At 40.9% G+C, this 21601-nt stretch overlaps 1 protein-coding gene across 2 annotated transcripts in view; it reads right to left on the reverse strand.

The window, feature by feature from the left end:
• PCNX2 (pecanex 2) overlaps positions 1-21601 on the reverse strand; it is a 311392-nt gene that overhangs the window by 138235 nt on the left and 151556 nt on the right. For both annotated transcript variants that reach the window (XM_070781873.1, XM_070781874.1), the window contains 2 exons: positions 6293-6434; positions 1889-2066 (listed from right to left, as the gene is read on the reverse strand). In XM_070781873.1, coding sequence (XP_070637974.1) covers positions 1889-2066; positions 6293-6434 — 320 coding nt within the window. The remainder of the gene's footprint in view (positions 1-1888; positions 2067-6292; positions 6435-21601) is intronic.

The raw sequence follows: 21601 nt of genomic DNA on the forward strand, positions 1-21601 counted from the left end.
AATGAAAATCCCTGTTCTTATTGCAGACGTGGAATCACTTAAGAAGACTATTACAGGAGGTGCTCACCCTTCTCTGCTAAGTTCTTGTTCACCTGGCACCTGGCACTAATACAGGCGGCTATTGAAACAAACGGTTCAGTACAGAAAAGCAGCCGCACTCCTTCACGTCCTAAGCAGGGTGTAACTTTTTTTTTCTACTTAAAATGGCTTTAAAAGTCCTACCTCATATTTGGAAAGCAGATGCTATTTAAACCTTTCTCTTCTCAGAGAAGGAAATGGAAATCCACTCCAGTATTCTTGCCTGGAAAAGTCCATGGGCAGAGGAGCCTGGTGGGCTACAGTCCATGGGGTTACATGTCTGAGCACGTGTGAGTGAGAAGGGTGAAGGGAAATGGGTCAGTAGCAATAAACTGGTAGAACTCAAACAAACGAAACCTTCTCTTCTACTTAACATTAATCAATCCTCTCACCTTGTGAGACTGGCATCATTATTTATAATTTTCAAAGAAACTAGGGTTCAGGCAAGAATATAAATATTATCAAGTCAAGATATAAATAATGCCAGAGTTAGGAATTTAAACCATTGCAACCCATTTTGCATCTGATAATAAGCTCTTACTTCTATGAGTAGTAAAATTATTTACAACTTCATCAATGCTTTTAAGATCAAAAGGAGACAATTTTACATTTATTATGTGAGATCATGGACATTTAGACATAATGAAGAAAAACAGATTACAGAAGCCTGTGACTTGAATCATCAGAAAAATGTTATAAATTTACCAAGACAAAACAGAACCCAGACAAATGGAAAACAAACCTTTGTGGGTTAAAGACCAAAGCCGAAACTTGGGAATAAAATGTGGAAACTAGGGTGGGCTGCCAAAGTGATATAATTGGAATATTTGAATTTTTGTCACTTAGAACAAGAGGAAGCCAGGTGAAGGAAAGGACAGGTAATAGCGAAATTAATAGAACTAACTCAATAGAGGTTAAAAATGAAATTCAGGAAAAGAACCTTAGAATTTAAAAATGATTAACCAAAAGGGGGAACAGGACACTATCAGGGCAGAAAACCATGCCTGCTATATTAAATGGAGCATGTGAGGAAAGAGTTTTCCAAATTATTTTCCTAACTTCTGCTTACATCCCAGCTTTGTTACATTACTCAGAGCACATACACTCAGACCAGTATTCCAAGGAGCTCACCTTCCTCTGTTAAATGTTAGGTACTATTCCCATATATTGGAGAAGGAAATGGCAACCCACTCCAGTGTTCTTGCCTGGAGAATCCCAGGGACGGGGGAGCCTGGTGGGCTGCCGTCTATGGGGTCACACAGAGTCGGACACGACTGAAGCGACTTAGCAGCAGTAGCATTCCCATATATTTGCCTGAACTGTGATTAGGGTTTCCCACTGCCCATGGGTGAACTTATACCAGATGAAATCTTGACCTGAGACAAGCTAGGGAAAGAAAGCACTCCAAGAGTCCCAGGTCTCTGGTTCCATGTCTCAAACTTTACCTCCAGAGGCAAAATGGTAAGTTTTTTTTAAAAAAAGAAAATAAGTCTGGTTGCTAGTTTTTAATTCTAAGCATTTTGAGATCTAGGAAGTTCCACAAAGAGATTGTTAACAGAGACAAAGATCACAGAATTTCAAGCAACACAAATGGCTAATTCATGCTAATTAGTGATTTTTGGCAAATAACATGACAGACATCCATTTCATGGGGAATGCTCCTCAAATGACAGCGGGAGTGTGACATGCATATGTAATTCAATTTAATTTAATGCTATAATTGTTTTAAAGACAATGTTTCGACCTCTTAAAGCATTTGGTGAGAGATGCACATTTTCTATTTTGAAATGAAGAAAAGAGCTTAACTTGCCTTGCTGAATAAAATGGACACCATGAAGAAATCCAGTAAGAAACTCTCTGAAATATCTTTGTAGTCGAAATGGAAAAAGATCACTGTGAAGCCCAAGTGAGTAAACTGATGGACTGGGTTACAGAAAGAGGTCCGCAGCAGCTTCATGCCTGCAATGACCATCAGAAAAATGTCCCAGCTGTTGAAAAGGAAAGAAAGGAGATGATCAGTGGCGGTCCACACGCTGCTGGGTGAGTTACAACGGCTCACGTGTCTTGAGTGCTTACTGTGAGTTATGCACATTACAAAAAGCCAAGACGGTAGGTTATTATCTTCATTTTACAGAGGAGTAAACTGAGTCTCAGAGTTTCAGTCACTCATCTCATGGGGTGAGACTGGATCCCAAGGGACTCGCCAACACAGACTCTGCCACTAGAGGCAGCTTCCCCACTGCGCTCAGAACTTTGCGATCAAGGGCACAGAGCTTCCTGGGAGCTTATCTGAAGGAGCTACTGCATTGTCAAGTTCCACGGGAAGCTTGGTGGCAAGTGAGAAAGCAGAGCAGGTTGTCCTTGTTAGCATCTGCTCAGTGCGAGCCTTTAAAATTTACAAAATCTCACTGAATCAATGCCATAACAGTGAGAAGTGTTAGTCACTGGGTCGTGTCCAACTCTTTGCGATGCCATGGACTGTAGCCCACCAGGCTCCTCTGTTCACAGAATTCTCCAGGCAAGAATACTAGAGTGGGTTGCCATTCTTTTCTCCAGGGATCTTCCTGATCCAGGGATCAAACCCAGGCCTCCTGCATTGCAGGCAGATTCTTTAACATCTGAGTAACAGTAGCTAATATTAAATTCTGATTTAAGGAAAAATCCCACTGTCTCAATAAAGCTGTATTTACTTTACATATTCATTGCCAATGTTTTCCACCATATTTGTTGTCTTTGTAAACGTAAGCTTTCTGATCTTGTTTTCCCCACTGAAAATTACATCAACAACATGACACAGGCCCCCACGACCTAGACCTTTTGAGTTAAGAAGCAGGACAGAGGCAGACCCACAAAGAAATAGCAGGACTTTGCTGTGAGGACCAAACTCCTGAATTTGCCTGTCTAACCATTTTGGGGGAAGGTGCTGTGTGCACAATTCTAGCAGACAACAAGGTCAACAATCTACCCATCTTGAGACGGGAAGGTAACTGATCAGTGCTCAGAACAGCCAGAAAGAGCACACCACTACCTCCTTGAGGGGTCTGTCCTTTTGAAAGAAAGTCTTGCACATTTTAACCAGATTCCCCTCCAGTTTGAACATCCTATTTGGGAACTCAAAAGAAAAAGAAGTGGAAGTATGTTCCAGAGAACAGTTGCACTTAAAAGTTAGGTTTCCTTTTTAAAAAAAAATTTATTAACATATAGCTGATTTACAATGTGGTGATAATTTCTGCTGTACAGCAGTGACTCAGTTATACCCTTATCAGCATTAATACGTCAGGATCCAGGCATTAAAAGCATGTCTCCTAAGTCTTGGCATCCATCAAGTACAAAATTGTCATTTTTGTCATCAAAAAGATCTAATGGTAGTATTTTCATTGGCCTTTGGCCTCAGTCTAGTAATTTATACGCTTTCAGACCTAGTGTTGCAATCGATTCTACCCTGTCCCTAAGTGAGGTCTGGTCAAAGCACTGTGTGGGCTTAGATTTGGCTTCTGAGAAAAACTAGTCCTGATTACATGCAGATGTGGGGAGAGTGAGAAGGTGTTTAGCAACCTCTATTCCTTCAGCGAGGCTGAGCACTGCTCCATAACCCCTTTCTTTTCCAGTAGAAACTAATGACCATGATGAACTTACAGTATGAAAACAGGACTTGAGGCCCGTCTGCCGTTGACAACAGCCCAGGATATCAGAATCCCAATGGCGCAGCCAAAGTTCTTGGGGAGAGGGGACCCAAAGATAAGGTGTCCCAAGGCTAGGGATATTCTGGTTTTCAAAGGAGATGAGTGGGTTTTCTCGGTTATTCAGGCAAAAATCTAGATGAGGGTTAATGCTAAACTGTGTTTTCCATGACCATGACTAAAGTGGACAGCGCCCATTTTATATTTATTAATGACGACTGGTAAAGACTAAGAGAGAGCTTAAGGAGTGATGCTTAGGGCTTTTCTAACATTGCAACTGTAATGGTTACAGCCAATGGTTCACAGATGGTTGTAGGCTTAGCTAAAGATTTTATAAAGGCTTAAGTAGCAATCAGTGAACAATGGCCTGGGACAAAGGCAAAGCATCCCTTTAAATCACACTGGCAGATGCCTAACAAGACCCCATGAAGCACCCACTCATTTACCAGCCCACTCAATTGTCCATCCATCCGTCCATCCTCCTACCATTTCCTGTTATTACAAGTTGACTAAGAAATGGTGCCTGCCATTGAGGAGTTCACTATCTGGTACTGTGGTTCTCAATGAGGGTAGGGTGTGGGCTGGGCTTACCCAGGTCTCTAGGTCTCTAGGAGATACTGACACATGGCCTCCTGCTGTCCTGTTTGAGAACAGGTGGTGTAGTGGGGTACTTGAAATCTTGAGAGAGGTTTTTTAAGTCTTCAGATGGATGCCTCGAGAATATAAAGGAGTCATCACTTTGGGCTCTGAGAAAAAGAATTCTGTTCGTATCGTCTGGGAGTTAAGAGTATTTGCAGGTACATAGGAGAGGTGCCACTTCTAACTTTAGTGTCTTGAAAAAAATAGAGATTAATATTACTTAAAATTGGACTCTCAACGAATTGGGTTTATTCGACTCTTTGTAATTCTTAACCTTTATATCCATCCTCCACCAACAGCCAGAGCTGCTTGGCCTCAACTGGCAGGTTTGACTCTCAAGGTCCTAGTCCTGAGGTGGGGAAGTGAGAACGTTAAATGCTTTGCCGATTTATTGCAGGGCAACACTGGTACTTGGGTGGCTGCTTTGGTTCTGACTGTGAATCCTTGTTCTGGAAACTGAGGATCTACCTTGTCCCAGAATGTCTTCATGGGGTCAGCCAAAATGGACCCACACTGGAAACAGATGCCACTAGAAACTCACTGGATGTTCTAGATGTAGGGCTATCTCATGCATCGGGCCCCACCCAAACTGTAAAGAGGTCTGCAGTCGCACCAGCTGCCTTCTCTGTCTAGTAAGACTAAACCTTCATCACTGGATCCAACGTCTAGGAGTTTAAATACCAAACGGTATGGACTTCTTGGGCTTCCCAGGCGGCACTAGTGGTAAAGAACCCACCTGCCAAGTCAGGAGACATAAGAGACATGGGTTTTATCCCTGAGTCAGGAAGACCACCTGGAGGAGGGTATGACAACCCACTCCAGTATTCTTGCCTGGAGAATCCCATGGACAGTGGAGCCTGGAGGGCTACAATCTATAGGATTGCAAAGAGTTGACATGATTGAAGTGACTTAGCACACACACATGGACTTCTTGCCCTGGCCTGATCGAACCAGGTCTGGTATAGAAGGAAAGCAGAGTCTAATACAGACAGGAAGGTTATAAGGTCATTTCATTTAGCATCTGCTTTGAGTGACCACGAATCTATTCAAGGTCCAACCAAGAAATAACATGACTTTTATCTGAGTTTGCTTAATCTTTGACAAATACTGATTAATTTGTTCTCACCCCACACCCCTAAAGGAAGAGTACGCCTGCTTGAAATTACACATAATGGTTGACATGGTCATGTGATGTTTAAGCAACATGACTCAGAAGCAAATCTGAGAAGGAATCTCTTTTACATCCTCCTCCTCTATTGACTCATTGGCAGAAATGTCAACCTTTTGTAGGAAAAACACATCCATAAATTATCAAGTAGACTTTCATTTGTAAATTCAGAGTTCATTTTAAAATAAAACATTTTGCAAAAACATGAGCATCTTGATGACATGAAGTCTCTTTGTGGTCCATTTTTTCTTTTAATTACAAGGCTTCTCCTGATAAATCTCTGTCACTGCAGAGACAACAGTGACAGTGATTAATTTCCCCCTCCCTCAAGCACAAAATGATACAGTCTTTGCTAAATGAAATGACATGAGGCAATTCATAGAGTTGTAGGCATGATCTTCAGAACTCCAGGAACCCCGGGATCACACTGTGCTGCCATCATCTCATTAAGGCTTCTGACTACTGTTCCACAGGATGATTTTCAAATCTATTGACAATTTATTTCCAAGATCACTTCAAGCAGATCTAACTCTGTTTGCACCCCAGTCTTTCTACAATAACCATCTAGCCACAGCAAGTTTGAGTAAAAGGCCACCATGGCTTACTGTTACTTGGCCCATCATTAGTAGACAGAATTGGCTCTTGCTGCAGCCTGTTCAGAGAAAATGCACTAGATTTTGAAAACGTGTTGATTCAAATCATAGTGTGAAAAAACTTCTCCACTTACTGGGTACCAAGTCGCCGGTAATTGCTTATTGAAAATGCATCCGTTGTGAGGGCATTCAAAATGATTGCTGGGTACAAGATGTATTTTTCAAAACATTGAAGCCAAACATAGAGTCTTTCAAACCACATTAAATGGGCAACATCTGAAAGAAACACAAAACCACTGAGAACAGCCACCGATCAAATTATTTTTCTCAAGTACATGTGATAATAAGTGATACTCCCCTTCCTTTCATTCAAAAGCTGCAGAACTCTAGATACATGATAGACCAATTTTCTTTCTAAGCAGGCACTTTTTTCTGTTTCTACATCATTCATAAATAATAATATACAGTATAGGCCAGTTTCCTAATTTTTCAAGTCAATTGATTTTTTCAAATTAGTTATTACTGGGACCAATGAAATCAGCTGTCATATCACATCAAGGCATCTCAGAGTGAGTGAAGCTAGAAAGTGAAGGATAGAGACTTGGGGAATGATCTCATGGACCTGTCTTCTCTTAAGCTTAGAGTTGGTTCTGAGTCTGGGGCTCATTTCTGGGCTCTCTCTTTTTTCATCTATAAACCCACAAGCAAATCCCTGGCCATCTATATATGTACCAGAAAGCTGATCCCTAATCTCCTGTGACTATGAATGTATTACATTTCTGTGAGCCTTCACAATGAAGGAAGTATCACGGAAGTAAGGTTCATTTTCACAAGGGCTAAAGTTTTAAGTTACACCAATCTGGGTTTACAAATAACTGTGAAAAGAAGAGAAGTGAAAAGCAAAGGAGAAAAGAAAAGATATACTCATTTGAATGCAGAATTCCAACTAATAGCAAGGAGAGATAAGAAAGCTTTCCTCAGCAATCAATGCAAAGAAATAGAAGAAAACAACAGAATGGGAAAGACTAGAGATCTCTTCAAGAAAATTAGAGATACCAAGGGAACATTTCATGCAAAGATGGGCTCAATAAAAGACAGAAATGCTAAGGACCCAACAGAAGCAGAAGATATTAAGAAGAGGTGGCAAGAATACACAGAAGAACTATATAAAAAAGATCTTCACTACCCAGATAATCACGATGGTGTGATCACTGACCTAGAGCCAGACATCCTGGAATGTGAAGTCAAGTGGGCCTTAGGAAGCTAGTGGAAGTGATGGAATTCCAGTTGAGCTATTTCAAATCCTGAAAGATGATGCTGTGAAAGTGCTGCACTCAATATGCCAGCAAATTTGGAAAACTCAGCAGTGGCCACATGACTGAAAAAGGCCAGTTTTCATTCCAATCCCAAAGACAGGTAATGCCAAAGAATGCTCAAACTACCGCACAATTGCACTCATCTCACATGCTAGCAAAGTAATGTTTAAAATTCCCCAAGCCAGGCTTCAACAATATGTGAACCATGAACTTCCAGATGTTCAAGCTGGTTTTAGAAAAGGCAGAGGAACCAGAGATCAAATTGCCAACATCCGCTGGATCATCAAAAAAGCAAGAGAGTTCCAGAAAAACATCTATTTCTGCTTTATCGACTATGCCAAAGCCTTTGACTGTGTGGATCACAATAAACTGTGGAAAATTCTGAAAGAGATGGGAATACCAGACCACCTGATCTGCCTCTTGAGAAACCTGTATGCAGGTCAGGCAGCAACAGTTAGAACTGGACATGGAACAACAGACTGGTTCCAAATAGGAAAAGGAGTATGTCAAGGCTGTATATTGTCACCCTGATTATTTAACTTATATGCAGAGTACATCATGAGAAACGCTGGGCTGGAAGAAGCACAAGCTGGAATCAAGATTGCTGGGAGAAATATTGATAACCTCAGATATGCAGATGACACCACCCTTATGGCAGAAAGTGAAGAACTAAAGAGCCTGTTGATGAAAGTGAAAGAGGAGAGTGAAAAAGTTGGCTTAAAGCTCAACATTCAGAAAACTAAGATCATGGCATCTGGTCCCATCACTTCATGGGAAATAGATGGGGAAACAGTGGAAACAGTGACAGACTTTATTTTTGGGGGGTCCAAAATCACTGCAGATGGTGACTGTAGCCATGAAATTAAAAGACGCTTACTCCTTGGAAAGTTATGACCAACCTAGATAGCATATTCAAAAGCAGAGACATTACTTTGCCAACAAATGTCCATCTAGTCAAAGCTATGGTTTTTCCAGTGGTCATGTACAGATGTGAGAGTTGGACTACAAAGAAAGCTGAGCGCAGAAGAATTGATGCTTTTGAACTGTGGTGTTGGAGAAGACTTGTGAGTCCCTTAGACTGCAAGGAGATCCAACCAGTCCATATTGAAGGAGATCAGTCCTGGGTGTTCATTGGAAGGACTGATGTTGAAGTTGAAACTCCAATACTTTGGCCACCTGATGTGAAGAGTTGACTCATTGGAAAAGACCCTGGTTCTGGGAAAGACTGAGGGCAGGAGGAGAAGGGGACAACAGAGGATGAGATGGTTGGATGGTATCATCGACTTGATGGACATGGGTTTGGGTGGACTCCGGGAGTTGGTGATGGACAGGGAGGCCTGGCGTGCTGCAGTTCATGGGGTTGCAGAGTCAGATATGACTGAGCGACTGAACGGAACTGAACTGAATTTGGATTTGCATTCAGACTCTACCAACCACTAGTGTGTGGTCACGAACAGTTGCCTTCATCTTTCTAAGCCTCAGTTTTGTATGTTCTGTTCATCCTTCCTACTACTCACAGTGAAGAAGTCAGCTCTCCTGCCCATGATGGGGTAAATGCAGTACCTCTTACCCATCTCTTCCCACTTCTCTCTATGGGGAAAAGTGGATGGTCCAATTGGTCAGAGCACAAACCTCCTTGGGTCATAGTATTGGGGATAGGGAAACACTGCACCCCTGCCCTCCTCGGCTTTCCTTCTCCATGGGAAGTGCACAGTAGGTTTAGATCCTCAGGTGGGCCCACCTCACCACCCCACCTCGCAGATCTCTGTCTGCTGGTAACTGGGAGGCTGAGGTAGACCCCAGCCCACCATTAGAGCTGGGCAAATGGGCCAGACATGGAAGGACTCAAAGCCTATATCTGTCAAGAGGGAAGGGGACCCCATCAAACTTCTGGAATCATATCCACCTTCAACAATGTATAAGTTAAAAAACTTATACCCCAATAGTTTATAATGAAAAACCAACAGAGCCTGGTAGGTTTTATGCTGTTTGGATGACACAAGGATCAATTCATCAAAGAGAAACAGCAGACACATACTGTACAGAGTGACATAGCAGGGACATAAAATGAGCCATTCCCTCCATAAGAAACCAAGGTTTCTCATCCAGGACTAGAGACAAATTAGCATTCCCACCTGACTTCACTGGGACTTTATGTGACGGGCACAGAAAGCAATACACACACACATGTGCACACAATTGGGAAGGGTCCTATGTTCTTGCCTGGAGAATCCCAGGGATGGGGCAGCCTGGTGGGCTGCCGTCCATGGGGTCGCACAGAGTCGGACACGACTGAAGCGACTTAGCAGCAGCAGCAGCATTATACTTCTTCCTTTTATGTGGTTTAAATTCTATATAAGAATATATACATTTATAACTCAAAAACACAAAGACTACCTTCACGTGATTGAGGCTATGAGAAGAGGTTTGGCATTCAGAAATCTTGCTTGAAAATAATTAATTTGAATGACATGGGCATGGTGAGAATTTACAGAGTAAACATTTTATCGCACGGGAACCAGCAAGAATAAACACCCCAGTGGCCAGCTTAACAAGCAGAAGAGAGATACAATGAGAAATTATCAAATTAGGGGCAAATTTTAGTTATAAATGAAACAGGGAGGAAGTGTTAAAGGAAAAATAGTTCAAAAATAAGGATATTGGGAAAGAATTCAACTTTGAATATTCTTAATGGTCAATGAGTGATGTTTTCTGGTCAGGGTATGGAAATGGGTTAATTTTTAAGTAATGAAGTTTATGATATATAATTGGCTTCCCTAGTAGCTAAAGACCGGAGAAGGCAATGGCACCCTACTCCAGTACTCTTGCCTGGAAATCCCATGGATGGAGGAGCCTGGTAGGCTGCAGTCCATGGGGTCGCTAGGAGTCGGATAAAACTGAGCAGCTTCACTTTATTTTTTCACTTTCCTGCATTGGAGAAGGAAATGGCAACCCACTCCAGTGTTCTTGCCTGGAGAATCCCAGGGACGGGGGAGGCTGGTGGGCTGCCGTCTATGGGATCACACAGAGTCGGACACGACTGAAGTGACTTAGCAGCAGCAGCAGCAGTAGCAGTAGCAGTAGCTAAAGACAATAAAACATCTGCCTGCAATGCAGGAGATCTGGGTTCGATCCCTGGGTGGGGAAGAGTCCCTGGAGAAGGAAATGGCTATCTACTCCAGTATTCTTGCCTGGAGAATCCCATGGACAGAGGAGCCTGGTGAGCTACAGTCCATGGGGTCACAAAATGTCAGACACAACTCAGCGACTAACACACACACACAGGTATATTATATATTTTACATGTAGATAAAAAGGTTTTTGTCTTTTGTGAAAGTATACATGAAAAATAAGAATAATAAATCCCCAACTGTTTCCAAGCAAATGACTTTGACCCCTACTTCCTATAGAAAATGGAAGCTATTAGGAATAAATTCCCCCACATCCAAACCCTTCAACTACAAATTTATCTGTATTCACACCCACCTTCTTGCTCCTCCTAAGGGTAACCCCACAGACGCCCTGGACCCCATGATTCCTGACACCTTGGTTCCCTCTTACTAACCAATGGCTCTTTCCCAATGGCCAGTGGCAAGATTCTGGTCTTGGCCAAGTTGAAAACTTGCCTTCACCAGCATCTCCTTCTAGTGGCTCATCACTCTGTCCTTTTTGGCACAGTCAAGCTTTTTGGAAAAGTTGGCAGTGTCTGACAATCCCAGTTCCTTGTCTCCTGTTTCCTGGTGAAACTTTTGCACTAGGGGTTTGCCCAGAACCTTTGCCAGAACTGCCAATGGCAAGGCCATTTGTGAGCTCCCAAAAGATGGATAACTGATGCTTCTCAGTCTATCTTACTGGAGTTAAAATTTTCTGAGATATAAAATATCATTGATTTTTCCTTCTTTCTACAACCCTCACCTTGGCTTCTCTGCCTTGCCAATTCCTGTTGTTGTTGTTTAGTCACTAAGTCGTGTCCGACTCTTTGGCAACTCCATGGACTATGGTCTTCCAGGCTCCTCTGTCCATGGGATTTCCCAGGCAAGAATACTGGAGCTGGTTGCCATTTCCTTCTCTAGGGGATCTTCCCCATCCAAGGATCGAACCCATGCAGGCGGATTCTTTACACTGAGTCACCAGGGAAGCCCAACTCCTGCTTGCACTCAAACTTTTCTACTGTTCCCACTTTCTTTGCAGGGGCCTCTTCTTCTCCCTTGGTCAATTGTCTTCCTTGGACTTCTTTGCCATTTTTCTCATTTTCTTGGGCTGATTGCCTCAACATCCCTAATGTTAATTATTACTTCCATAACACTGATGACACTCAGGTCTGTAACTCAGTTTTCCATCTCTCTTTTGGTGTTTCCTAGATCTAGACACTCAACTGAATAGCTTCATCTGATGTCCTGAAAAAACTCTTCAAATACAATATGAACTCAGTCAGCCTCCGCACCCCTGCTCCTCCTCATGAACTCTTTATCTTATTTAATGAGACATGCATTTGCTTAGTCATGCAGGCAATATACTGTGGAGTCACCCCGACTCGGTTGTTCTCAATCATGGTTGCATGTTGGAATCACTTGAGGACAAGGCTGAAAAATATTGCCCTAGGACGGCGATTCTCAAACTTGGGCATGCAAATAAACTACTTGTTAAAAGGCACAATCTGATCCAATAGGTCCAGAGTGGAGCCGGACACCCTGCATGTCTAACAGACTTCTGGGGGATGCTGCTGGTCTCCACACCCCACACGGTACTGAGAAACAGGTACCAGCAGCAGCAGCATCCTCAGGAAGCTTGTTAAAAATGCAGATTCTCAGATGCAGTCCTGGACCAGCTGAGTCAGAAACCTATGGGCTGGGTCCAGTAATCCACGTTTCACAAACCCTGCAAGAGATTCTGATATGTGTTCGGGTTTGAGAATCACTGTTCTAGTTCTTCTTCTACACAGGACTAGACTATGTTGAGTCTACGTGCTTCTTACCTATCTCCTCCTTCCTAGTTTCACTGTTCAGATATGCAATCTCTTAGCCTTAAACAAAACTGTAACTGTTTTTTATCAAAATGAACTCTCTCTTTCCTAACCCCATCATTTGTGTGCACTGATGCCATTACCCCTTACCTACATAAGGACCTTTCTCTGTGCAGGACTGTTCTCCTTCTTATTCTCTCTGTATTGAATCATCCTCATCAAAATAAAAGCACACTGTAATATCTTTAGTCCTAAAAAAAGATACCCTCCCTTGACCATTATCCTTCCAGATGCTGGATATTTTCCAGATACTGCCCTATTTCTTTGCACCTCTTTGTAATAATTTCTGAAAAAAACTTTTTCTGATTACACTCATTTTCTCCACAACATAACTCCTTCTGTCTTCTGAGTTCACTCCAGTCAGAGTCTCATTCCAACTGAGTCATGAAATTTCTTTTTTAAGGACCTCACATTGCTATCCAATGGCCAGCCTCAGTCCTCATCTTATTCAACCTCTCAGCAGTATCTGATCCAGTTTATTACCCCATACTTCTAGTAATTCCCTACATGATCTTATCCAGTTCCATGGCCTTAAACATCTATTGTCAATATGTTGTTGACTACTAAAAATATATCTCCATGCATGGGCCTCTTTTCTGGGCTTCAAACCAGTGTATCCAACTATCTTTTAAACATATTTGGAATGTCTAATAAGCATCTCAGCAAAGGTCTTCATTTCATGCTCTCACCTAAACCTACTCCTCCCGTGTCCACATTCATTCATTCCATAAATGAGACAGACAACTCTGCCAGAGTTGCATAATCTATGGCATAATCAGCATCCCAAACATTACAAAATCTGTGCCCTGATGGAACTTACATTCTAGTATGGACAATACAGAACATAATGAATATGTAAACTACACGGTATATAATAAAGGATGGGTAACGAATGAAAGAATTCACAGGGACAACAATGTAAAATAGAGTGGCATGAGAGACACAATTAAGAAGATGACATTTGAGAAGCAAGATGCCATCTGGACAACAGTTCATTAAATGGTACTCCCCCATCACCTAGTCTCTCAGGCCAAAATCCTTTCCTTCGTCTCTTCTAGGTTGGATCTTACACCTCCAACCCATAAGCAAATCTTACTGGCTCTATCTTCAAAATCTATCCCAAATTTAACCATATTTATCCTCTTGTGCTACCATCACACCGAGTCGTCATTATTTCTCACCTACTTCCTTAAAACTGGACTCCTTCCTTCTTTCAATGTCCCCAGACCCACAATTTATAATCCAATCAGCAGCCAGAGGAATTTTTAAGACATTGTTAACACCCTATTCAACCCACTCCAAGTATTCTTGCCTAGAGAACCCTGTGGACAGAGGAGGCCTGGTGGGCTGCCGTCTATGGGGTTGCACAGAGTCAGACATGACTGAAGTGACTTAGCAGCAGCAGCATCTCTCTCCCATGGCTTTTCATCCTAATTATGATAAAAATCCTGTGTCAAATTTTATTTAGTTAATCCCCAAAGATTCACACTCCCCTTTTTCATGGAACTGATGCTGGTAAGTGGCTACCAAGCTGGGGATCCCATTTCCTGGTTATTCCTTGCATATGAGAGGATCATGTGGCTCATTCTTGCCAAAAAAAATGAGAGCAGAAGTGTGTCATTTCCAAATCAACTGGCTAGGTACTAGGTGCATGATCCTACATGTGTCTTCTTCCTTCTATCTGCTGGCACAAGAATGTTAACATTCTAGAGTAACCCTGAAACCATAAGATGAGGCTTCCAAATATTGAAGAAATATCATACCTAAGCGATCATGACCCTCCACTATGATAGGGACAATGACTAGGAAAAACCTTTTGATCACATCCCATTGGACTTTGCATGAACAAAATATATATATCAAAACCCATCAAGATTTGGAGGCATCTGCCATGATATTTTGGAGAAGGAAATGGCAACCCACTCCAGTGTTCTTGCCTGGAGAATCCCAGGGACGGGGGAGCCTGGTGGGCTGCCATCTATGGGGTCACACAGAGTCGGACACGACTGAAGCGACTTAGCAGCAGCAGCAGCAGCCATGATATTTAGCCTCCTCCTATCTTTTGACTAACAGAAAATCCAATGTCCTTACCATGTTTTAGAAGACCCTTATAATTTGGCACTTTGTTACCTTTTTGATCTTATTTCCAATCACTTTCTCCATTATGCATTCTCATCCTTGGTGATTCTCCTTGAATATTACATACACCAAGCTTGTTCTCTTTCAGAAGTTTTGCATCTGCTGTCCATTCTGCCTAGGACTCTCCTCTTCAGATATTTTTATAACTCACTCACTCGTCCTTTTGAAGTCTGCTCAAGAATCGCATCCTCAGTAGGTCCCTTTCTTACTACCATATCTAAAACGGCCTCCTTGTGTCACAATTTCTTTAGTCTAATGAACTTTTCTTTATAAAACGGCTCAATTTGATACTTTGTTTGTGTCTTTATTTGTGTGTTATTTGTTTTCTGCTTTCTCCACTACAGGGTAAGCTCCACAAGGGCAAGGACTTTGTCTTGTTCACTACCATATTCCCCATGTTGACACAGTAATCCTTCAATAATATGTGTTGAGTAAATGAATGGATGATCTCCTGGGCTCCAGTTTCTTTACATACCATCTGTTTTTCTGTCCTGTTGCCATAAAAGAACTCTTTGAAATGTACATTTAGCCACTGTATATTTCATAGTCTTCATTGTTCTCCACTGTGTCTATCCATACACCCCAAGTACCTTAATATGGCATATAGGCATTTCATAATATGCTGCTATGTAACTCTATGGATTCACCTTCTATCAATTTTCCACTTACATCCTATACTGAACTGACTCCCTGGATTATCAATGCTGGATTTTTTAAAAAACCTTTTCATTTATCTCTTTTAAACACAGAAACATGCATAAAACACACCCGCACAGAGCTGTGTTCCTAGTACTTGGCTTAAGAAACAGCCTCAAAGCACCCCATGCCTGCCTACAGTCACCACCCCACAAGGTAACCACCGCCTAATCCCTGAACAGCATTGCTTATTTTGCCTACTACTCTTATGCGACTTTTGCTCAGCAGGGTTGTGAGACGCCTCCACTTTTTTGAGTGTGGTTGTCATTTGTTCATTCTCACTGCCATAGAGTCATCTACTTAACGAACATATAGCTTTTCTCCAAGGTATTGTTCATGGGCTTTTGGTTAGTTTCCAGTACCTATTGTGAAGAGTGCTGCTATGAACATTTTTTTACATATCTTTTGATAAACATGGGACATTTCTGTGGAGTATGTGTCTAGGCACGGAATCCCTAGGTTATTAAGTGTGCACATAGAAAGCTCCAGGAGGTGTTGCTGACTTTCCAATGGTACTGAGATAACTTATGCACCCGCAAACAATACAAAGCTTCCCTTCCACTTGCTCCACATCCTTGCCAGAACATTTTCTCCTCCTTCATTCTAGCTGCACTGGTGGGTGTATAGTGGTATCATGTTATGGTTTTATTTCACATTTTCTTAATGACTAACACAGCTGAGTGCCTTTTCATGTGCTCACTGACCATTTGGATATACACTGTGCTGAAGCAGTTCTTCATGGCCATTGCCTGGTTCTTTTTCCTACTGGATTATATGTCTTTCCTTCATAATTTTAAGAGTTCTGCATACATCCTAAGCATCAAGTTTTACTCACATATAAGCAATGGGAAAAATCTTTTCCCATTTTGTGAGATGCTTTTTAACTCTCCTAATAATATCTCTTTAAAAGAGAAATACTTAGTTTTAATATGTTCCAAGTTCTCATCTATTTTTCCTTTTAAAGATTTTTGTGTCCCGTTCAAAAGACAAAGGCCGTGACCACCTTCTACTTTCCTCTAAAACTATAATTGTTTTAAATTTTACATTTATATCTGCATGCTATTTAGAACTGGTTATTGTGTATAATACATTATCTTACAAGATGGTGGTTGAGACTGATATTTTTCCCATATGGATATTGAATGGGTCATCAGTATCTATTGAAAATGACTGCTATTTCCCCCGAACTGCAGTCAAGCATGCTGTTTTATATGTCTTTATATATGTGCTTGGTGCCTTCTTGGAATATCCTTCCGAATTTCCTACTTGAGAAATTCCTCATCTTTTTACAAAATATGTCACCTTGCCATCTGGAGCTTTTCTTGGCCCTCTCCTCAACCCCTCACCACTCCCAGTACAGTCACCACCAGTGGTGGCCAAGGGCAGGGCATTTGAAGTCCATCCCAGTAGGAAGAGGCTTTATCACTAACACTGCTTAGAATTGTCAGCATAATGACAGCAAAACACAGTCCAACTTTTAATTGGATTTGTTACTATTTTAAAATTCTTTATAAGCCATGCACCCCACTTTCTGCTCACACTCTGTAAATTAGCTTTGGTTTTGAAGCAAGATGTGTCATTTCTTGGAGCCATTACCATACACTGTGAATTTTACAATTATAGTACCTGTCACACCAGAGTAAATATTCATTTAAATATACTAATCTTCCCATTGGACTGTGAGTTTGTCAAGAGTAGGCGCTATGTCTTAATCAGTTCAGCATTTCAAGCACCTAGCATAATGCCTGGCCTTGAGTTAAGGTTCAATAAATGTTCAGTTATCATCTTATTTTGGTGGTTGGGGGCAACTCTGAATATTTAAAATGAAAAGAGGGTTTTGTTTTTTTTTAAAGCAGCCTCTTGGAATTGCTTTTTTGATTACAAAAGCAAAAAGCTGTCTAACAATAACATATTAAACAACATTTCCTATTTTAATCTCTCATAAAGTATAATCAATTAGAGCTAGGTTTCCTTCTATACAAAATTATTTTTTCTGATTGCTCAATTTATAAAACATCAACAATGTCAGATTGAGGCCATCACATCAAATGCAATTCAGCTTGCTTATAAAAATACATTTACAGAGTTCTATCAACATTTGTCACCAACTCAGAGAAACATGATAACCTTAGTTAGATTCCTGTAAAAATATGTAAATTAAGAGAAATATAAGCCAATCTCATCCTGCAGTGCAGGTAGAAAAATATCTGAATTAAAAGAAATGTTTCAGTGATTCATCACCCAAGAGTGACCTGGGTGCCATGTGGATAGGGGAGTATGATCCAGATTTTCAAATGCTTGTCATATTTAATTTCAGTAGATGATATATTCCAGTAAGTGGGCATAAAGCTGATTGAGTGTAGGCAGACAATCCCATTGCAGTGTGCAAAGATTTACTGCAGATAATGATAACAAATATGGGTTTGCCATAAATTTCAGTTTATCCATTCCAGAAACACACAAAGCAATGAATATCAAATAATATAGAAATCACTAATAAGCTCCGAATTCATCATCCATATCTTTCCAAATATTTGAGAGCAGAAGTACTTATTTAGTAAGATATTAACCCTCTGTGCATATGTGTGAAACTACATCAAAGACAAGACTGTAAGGCATGTAGCTAAGAGAGTCAGGCTGTAAAAGTCTTGGCTTGTAAGCACTAGTCTGCTGTCTGCCTTTAGAACAGCAAGCTTGTAGGACTAGCATTCAATATGGCCAAAATAACACATATGAACAGGTAAGGCCTTGGGTCTTTAATAACTGGGTTTCTACTTAGAAGCAAGATGATAGCTGCAAAACAGTTGTCTGCTGGACTTCTGAAGGATAAAAAAAACTTCAAGAGGAGTAGAAATCAATTCATTCATAAGTTGCAAAAACCTTTACTATTTAATAGCACCCCTGGAATGAAAAAAAAAAAAGACTGGTTGCACTGCATAATTCAGCTCTAGCTTACTACCTGAGGTGCTGCCAGGGAATTGAAAGGGACAACAGCTGACATCTCAATGTGATACAGAAGCCCCACGTGCCTCCCACTGATTAATTCTGAATCTCTAGTTGCAGGGACTGTGAACACATTTTACACTGTCTGCATACACCAGCAAGCGTGGGTATACAGACTACATGTAAAGAGGAAAACACTTTAGGTGATGATTCGCCCCAGGGCAGGGGTTCCACGGTTGGTATTCTGCATAACATCTAGTCAAAGTGGGAATGGAAAAGGATGTGGAAAGGGAGTTCAAATAAATATCTAGGAAGGACACAGTGGATAGCGAATCCCAGAGGTCACCAATGCCCTACTCCTGACTTCAAGTTCTGCTACTACTGCACATTGAAACTGAACTGAAGGCAAATCAATTTCATGCTCATTCTTATATATCTCTAGAATCCTTCTACCAAGTTCAATTATTCCAGTGAAAGGCTACAATCTCTAGATTGTAGAAAATGTTTAACAGGTAAATGTACTGGATGTTTCTATTTGGAAGTAGAAGGGAAGCAAATATAAACATGAATAATAATGTAGGAGAAAGTTAAAACACAAGTGCAATCCAGAATTCTGAATTCTGAAAGATTAAAGTTAATCCTTCATCATGAGAGTGGCCATGAAAAACTAACAGGACGAAAAGCTTACAAAGGCAGTAACATGATAAATACGTTTAAGTCCCCAGATTGTCTCAGTATTCACACAAAGTCAAGTTAAAAAGAAAATCTTTGCAATGATAGTTTATAACTGTCTTTCTGTAATGTTCCAAATATGCAAAGAGACTATAAAAAGATATTTTTTTAACATTATTATTTCCCTTTTCCCTGAAATATTAGGCCCTTGAGAAAAAGAATGCAAACTAACTCCACCACTTACAAATTTACATGTAATTTATCTTGACTGAATGCTTTTCAGGTTGTGTTTTATTTAGATGTTTATGTTACTAAAACTAGAGCCTCTTAATAATTAAAAGTTAATAAAAAAAATCCTCAGGATATTTTTATCTTTAAGATAAAAGGAAGACAATTTGTTCCAATTCAAATCTTGAATTATGACTGACAAGCTTCACGATCATGAGGCTTCCTGCTTTGTAGCGACATATTTATAGGGGTGCACCTCGGGTTCAACTCGCCTGGTCACACCAAGGCATGTAAGGCAGAGAGGCCCTGTGAAATAGATTCACTGCATCCAAGCTGGTGGTGCCCCCTTATTATAAGCAACTGCTTTTCCTATGAGCATTTCTCACTCTCATCTTTCTTGCTGGGCCAAGTCCTTACCACTGAAATGTATACATGTCAAGGTTTATTCTCTTAAAAAACAGGTTTAGCTACCCAAATCAGTAGCAGGAATTGAATCATTATTCTTAAATGTAAAGCAAATCACACCACCCCATCACTCAGAGCCTAAAATTCTGTTTCAGATAAACCCAAGGTCCTCACGACCTTCCCATTCCCAAATACGCCAATTCAAAGTGAGCCTGTGGCTTTTTCTCCCCCATTTTGAGGGCTAACCCCCTCATTATCTTTCAGGTTTTAATTAGTTGCGCTTTCTCAAAGAAGCCTTTCTTTCCCCTTCAAATCTAAATTAAGATCCCTTTATAACTCCCTCCTAGCCCCCTATACTTTTCCTTCACTGGACTTTAAACACCTTATAAATATATTAATCTGTGTGATGAATGTTCATCTCTTTAGCACAGCCAGGGGTCCAGGGCTGTCTTTCTTCCTCATATTTGACATTCAGCACTGTACTCTGTTCATAGAAGCCACTCAGGCGATTCAGGCAACATCACAGATCATTGACATAAATAACAAAAGCAGACACTTAAGAGAACAAAGTTTGAGAAGCGGGGGCTTTCGTGGTGAGGCACTGCCTGCCTCATAGGAGTTCAGGATCTCCTCCTGGCCAAAGTGTTCCCCCTTTCTTTTGTCCTGGGGTGAGATCGTGCTGGCCTCCCTCCCAAGTGCTTCATCAGCATTCACATGGTCCTTGGCATGTGACAGTGTCCATAAATATGTTTGAACTGCTTAATAACTATTACCAGGTTCAATATCATGGTAAACATCTTAGAGAAATACAAGGTGGGAACGTTCAGGAATCACAATAATAAAGCTCATATATTTCAAGGAATACAATTTTTCAGTTGTTTCTTTGGTGATTTTTGAGTTTGGAATCATGTTTGAAAAATTCTTTTTCTCTTTCCCTAACTAAGATTATATAACTTGACCTATATTTTTTGCAGTGCTATTCTGGTTCTTTTCTTTCTTTAAAACAATTTAAATCTTTAATCCATCTGGATTTTCATTTGATACAAAGTCTAATTCAATTTTTTAAAATGTTTAGCTCATTTCCCCAAAACCATCCCACTGAATTTTTTTTTTTCATCAATTCAGTGGGGATTAAAAATATATTCTTCACATCTCCTCAAAGGGATGGAGAAATTCTTATGAGACTCGGGAACTAATGTACTCTCCCTTCTTGGTAGAAAGGTCCTCTACTAATATTAATCCATAGTATTTAAACTAAAAATACTAGTGAATCATTTATCAATTTTTCACATAAAGATGGTTAGGTCAAAATGTTCACAAAAAAAAGGGTTAAGAGAAACTTTCAGATGTGCTCACCATGGGCACTGAAGGAAGACACTTCTCGTGAGAACAACCATCTTGCCAAGAGCAAGGATTATGCTCTTTTCCATTTCTGTATCATCGACACCCAGCACAGCACCTGGTACGTAGCAGGCACTTGATGAACGACAAACTTGCACAATCAGGATTCCTCCCCTCAAGTAAAGTATGATGTATATGTTATTTCAATGACAAGATTATTTTAAAACCGTAATTCTATTTTTCCACGGGCATCTACGTCAATTATCATATCATAAAGCACTGTGAGGGTTACGTGATTTTAGATAAGATCCCAACAGATGCATGGCAGGGAGCCTGAGTCAGCCCCCATCACAGGGGCCTCACCTACTCTAGCTGGGAACGGGCATCGTTCCTCCTTCTCTCAGGCCTGCCTTGCCATGCACGCTCGGCCCAGAGAGCTCAAAGCTGCTGCAGTGCTGGCCTGCATACATCAAATCCAGCACAGTAAGGCTTACAGGGACTTCCCTGGTGGTCCACTGGTTAAGACTTCACACTTCCATGCCAGGGGCATGGGTTCGATCCTTGGTCAGGGAACTAAGATCCCACATGCCTCATGGAGCAGCCAAACAAAAAGACTGGCTAATTTTCAATGTTAGTGTTTTTTTTTTAATCTTTCCCCAATTATTTTACTTCTGCATTGT

Source organism: Bos indicus, chromosome 28 (genome assembly GCF_029378745.1).
Source record: "Bos indicus isolate NIAB-ARS_2022 breed Sahiwal x Tharparkar chromosome 28, NIAB-ARS_B.indTharparkar_mat_pri_1.0, whole genome shotgun sequence".
Classification (NCBI taxonomy): domain Eukaryota; kingdom Metazoa; phylum Chordata; class Mammalia; order Artiodactyla; family Bovidae; genus Bos; species Bos indicus.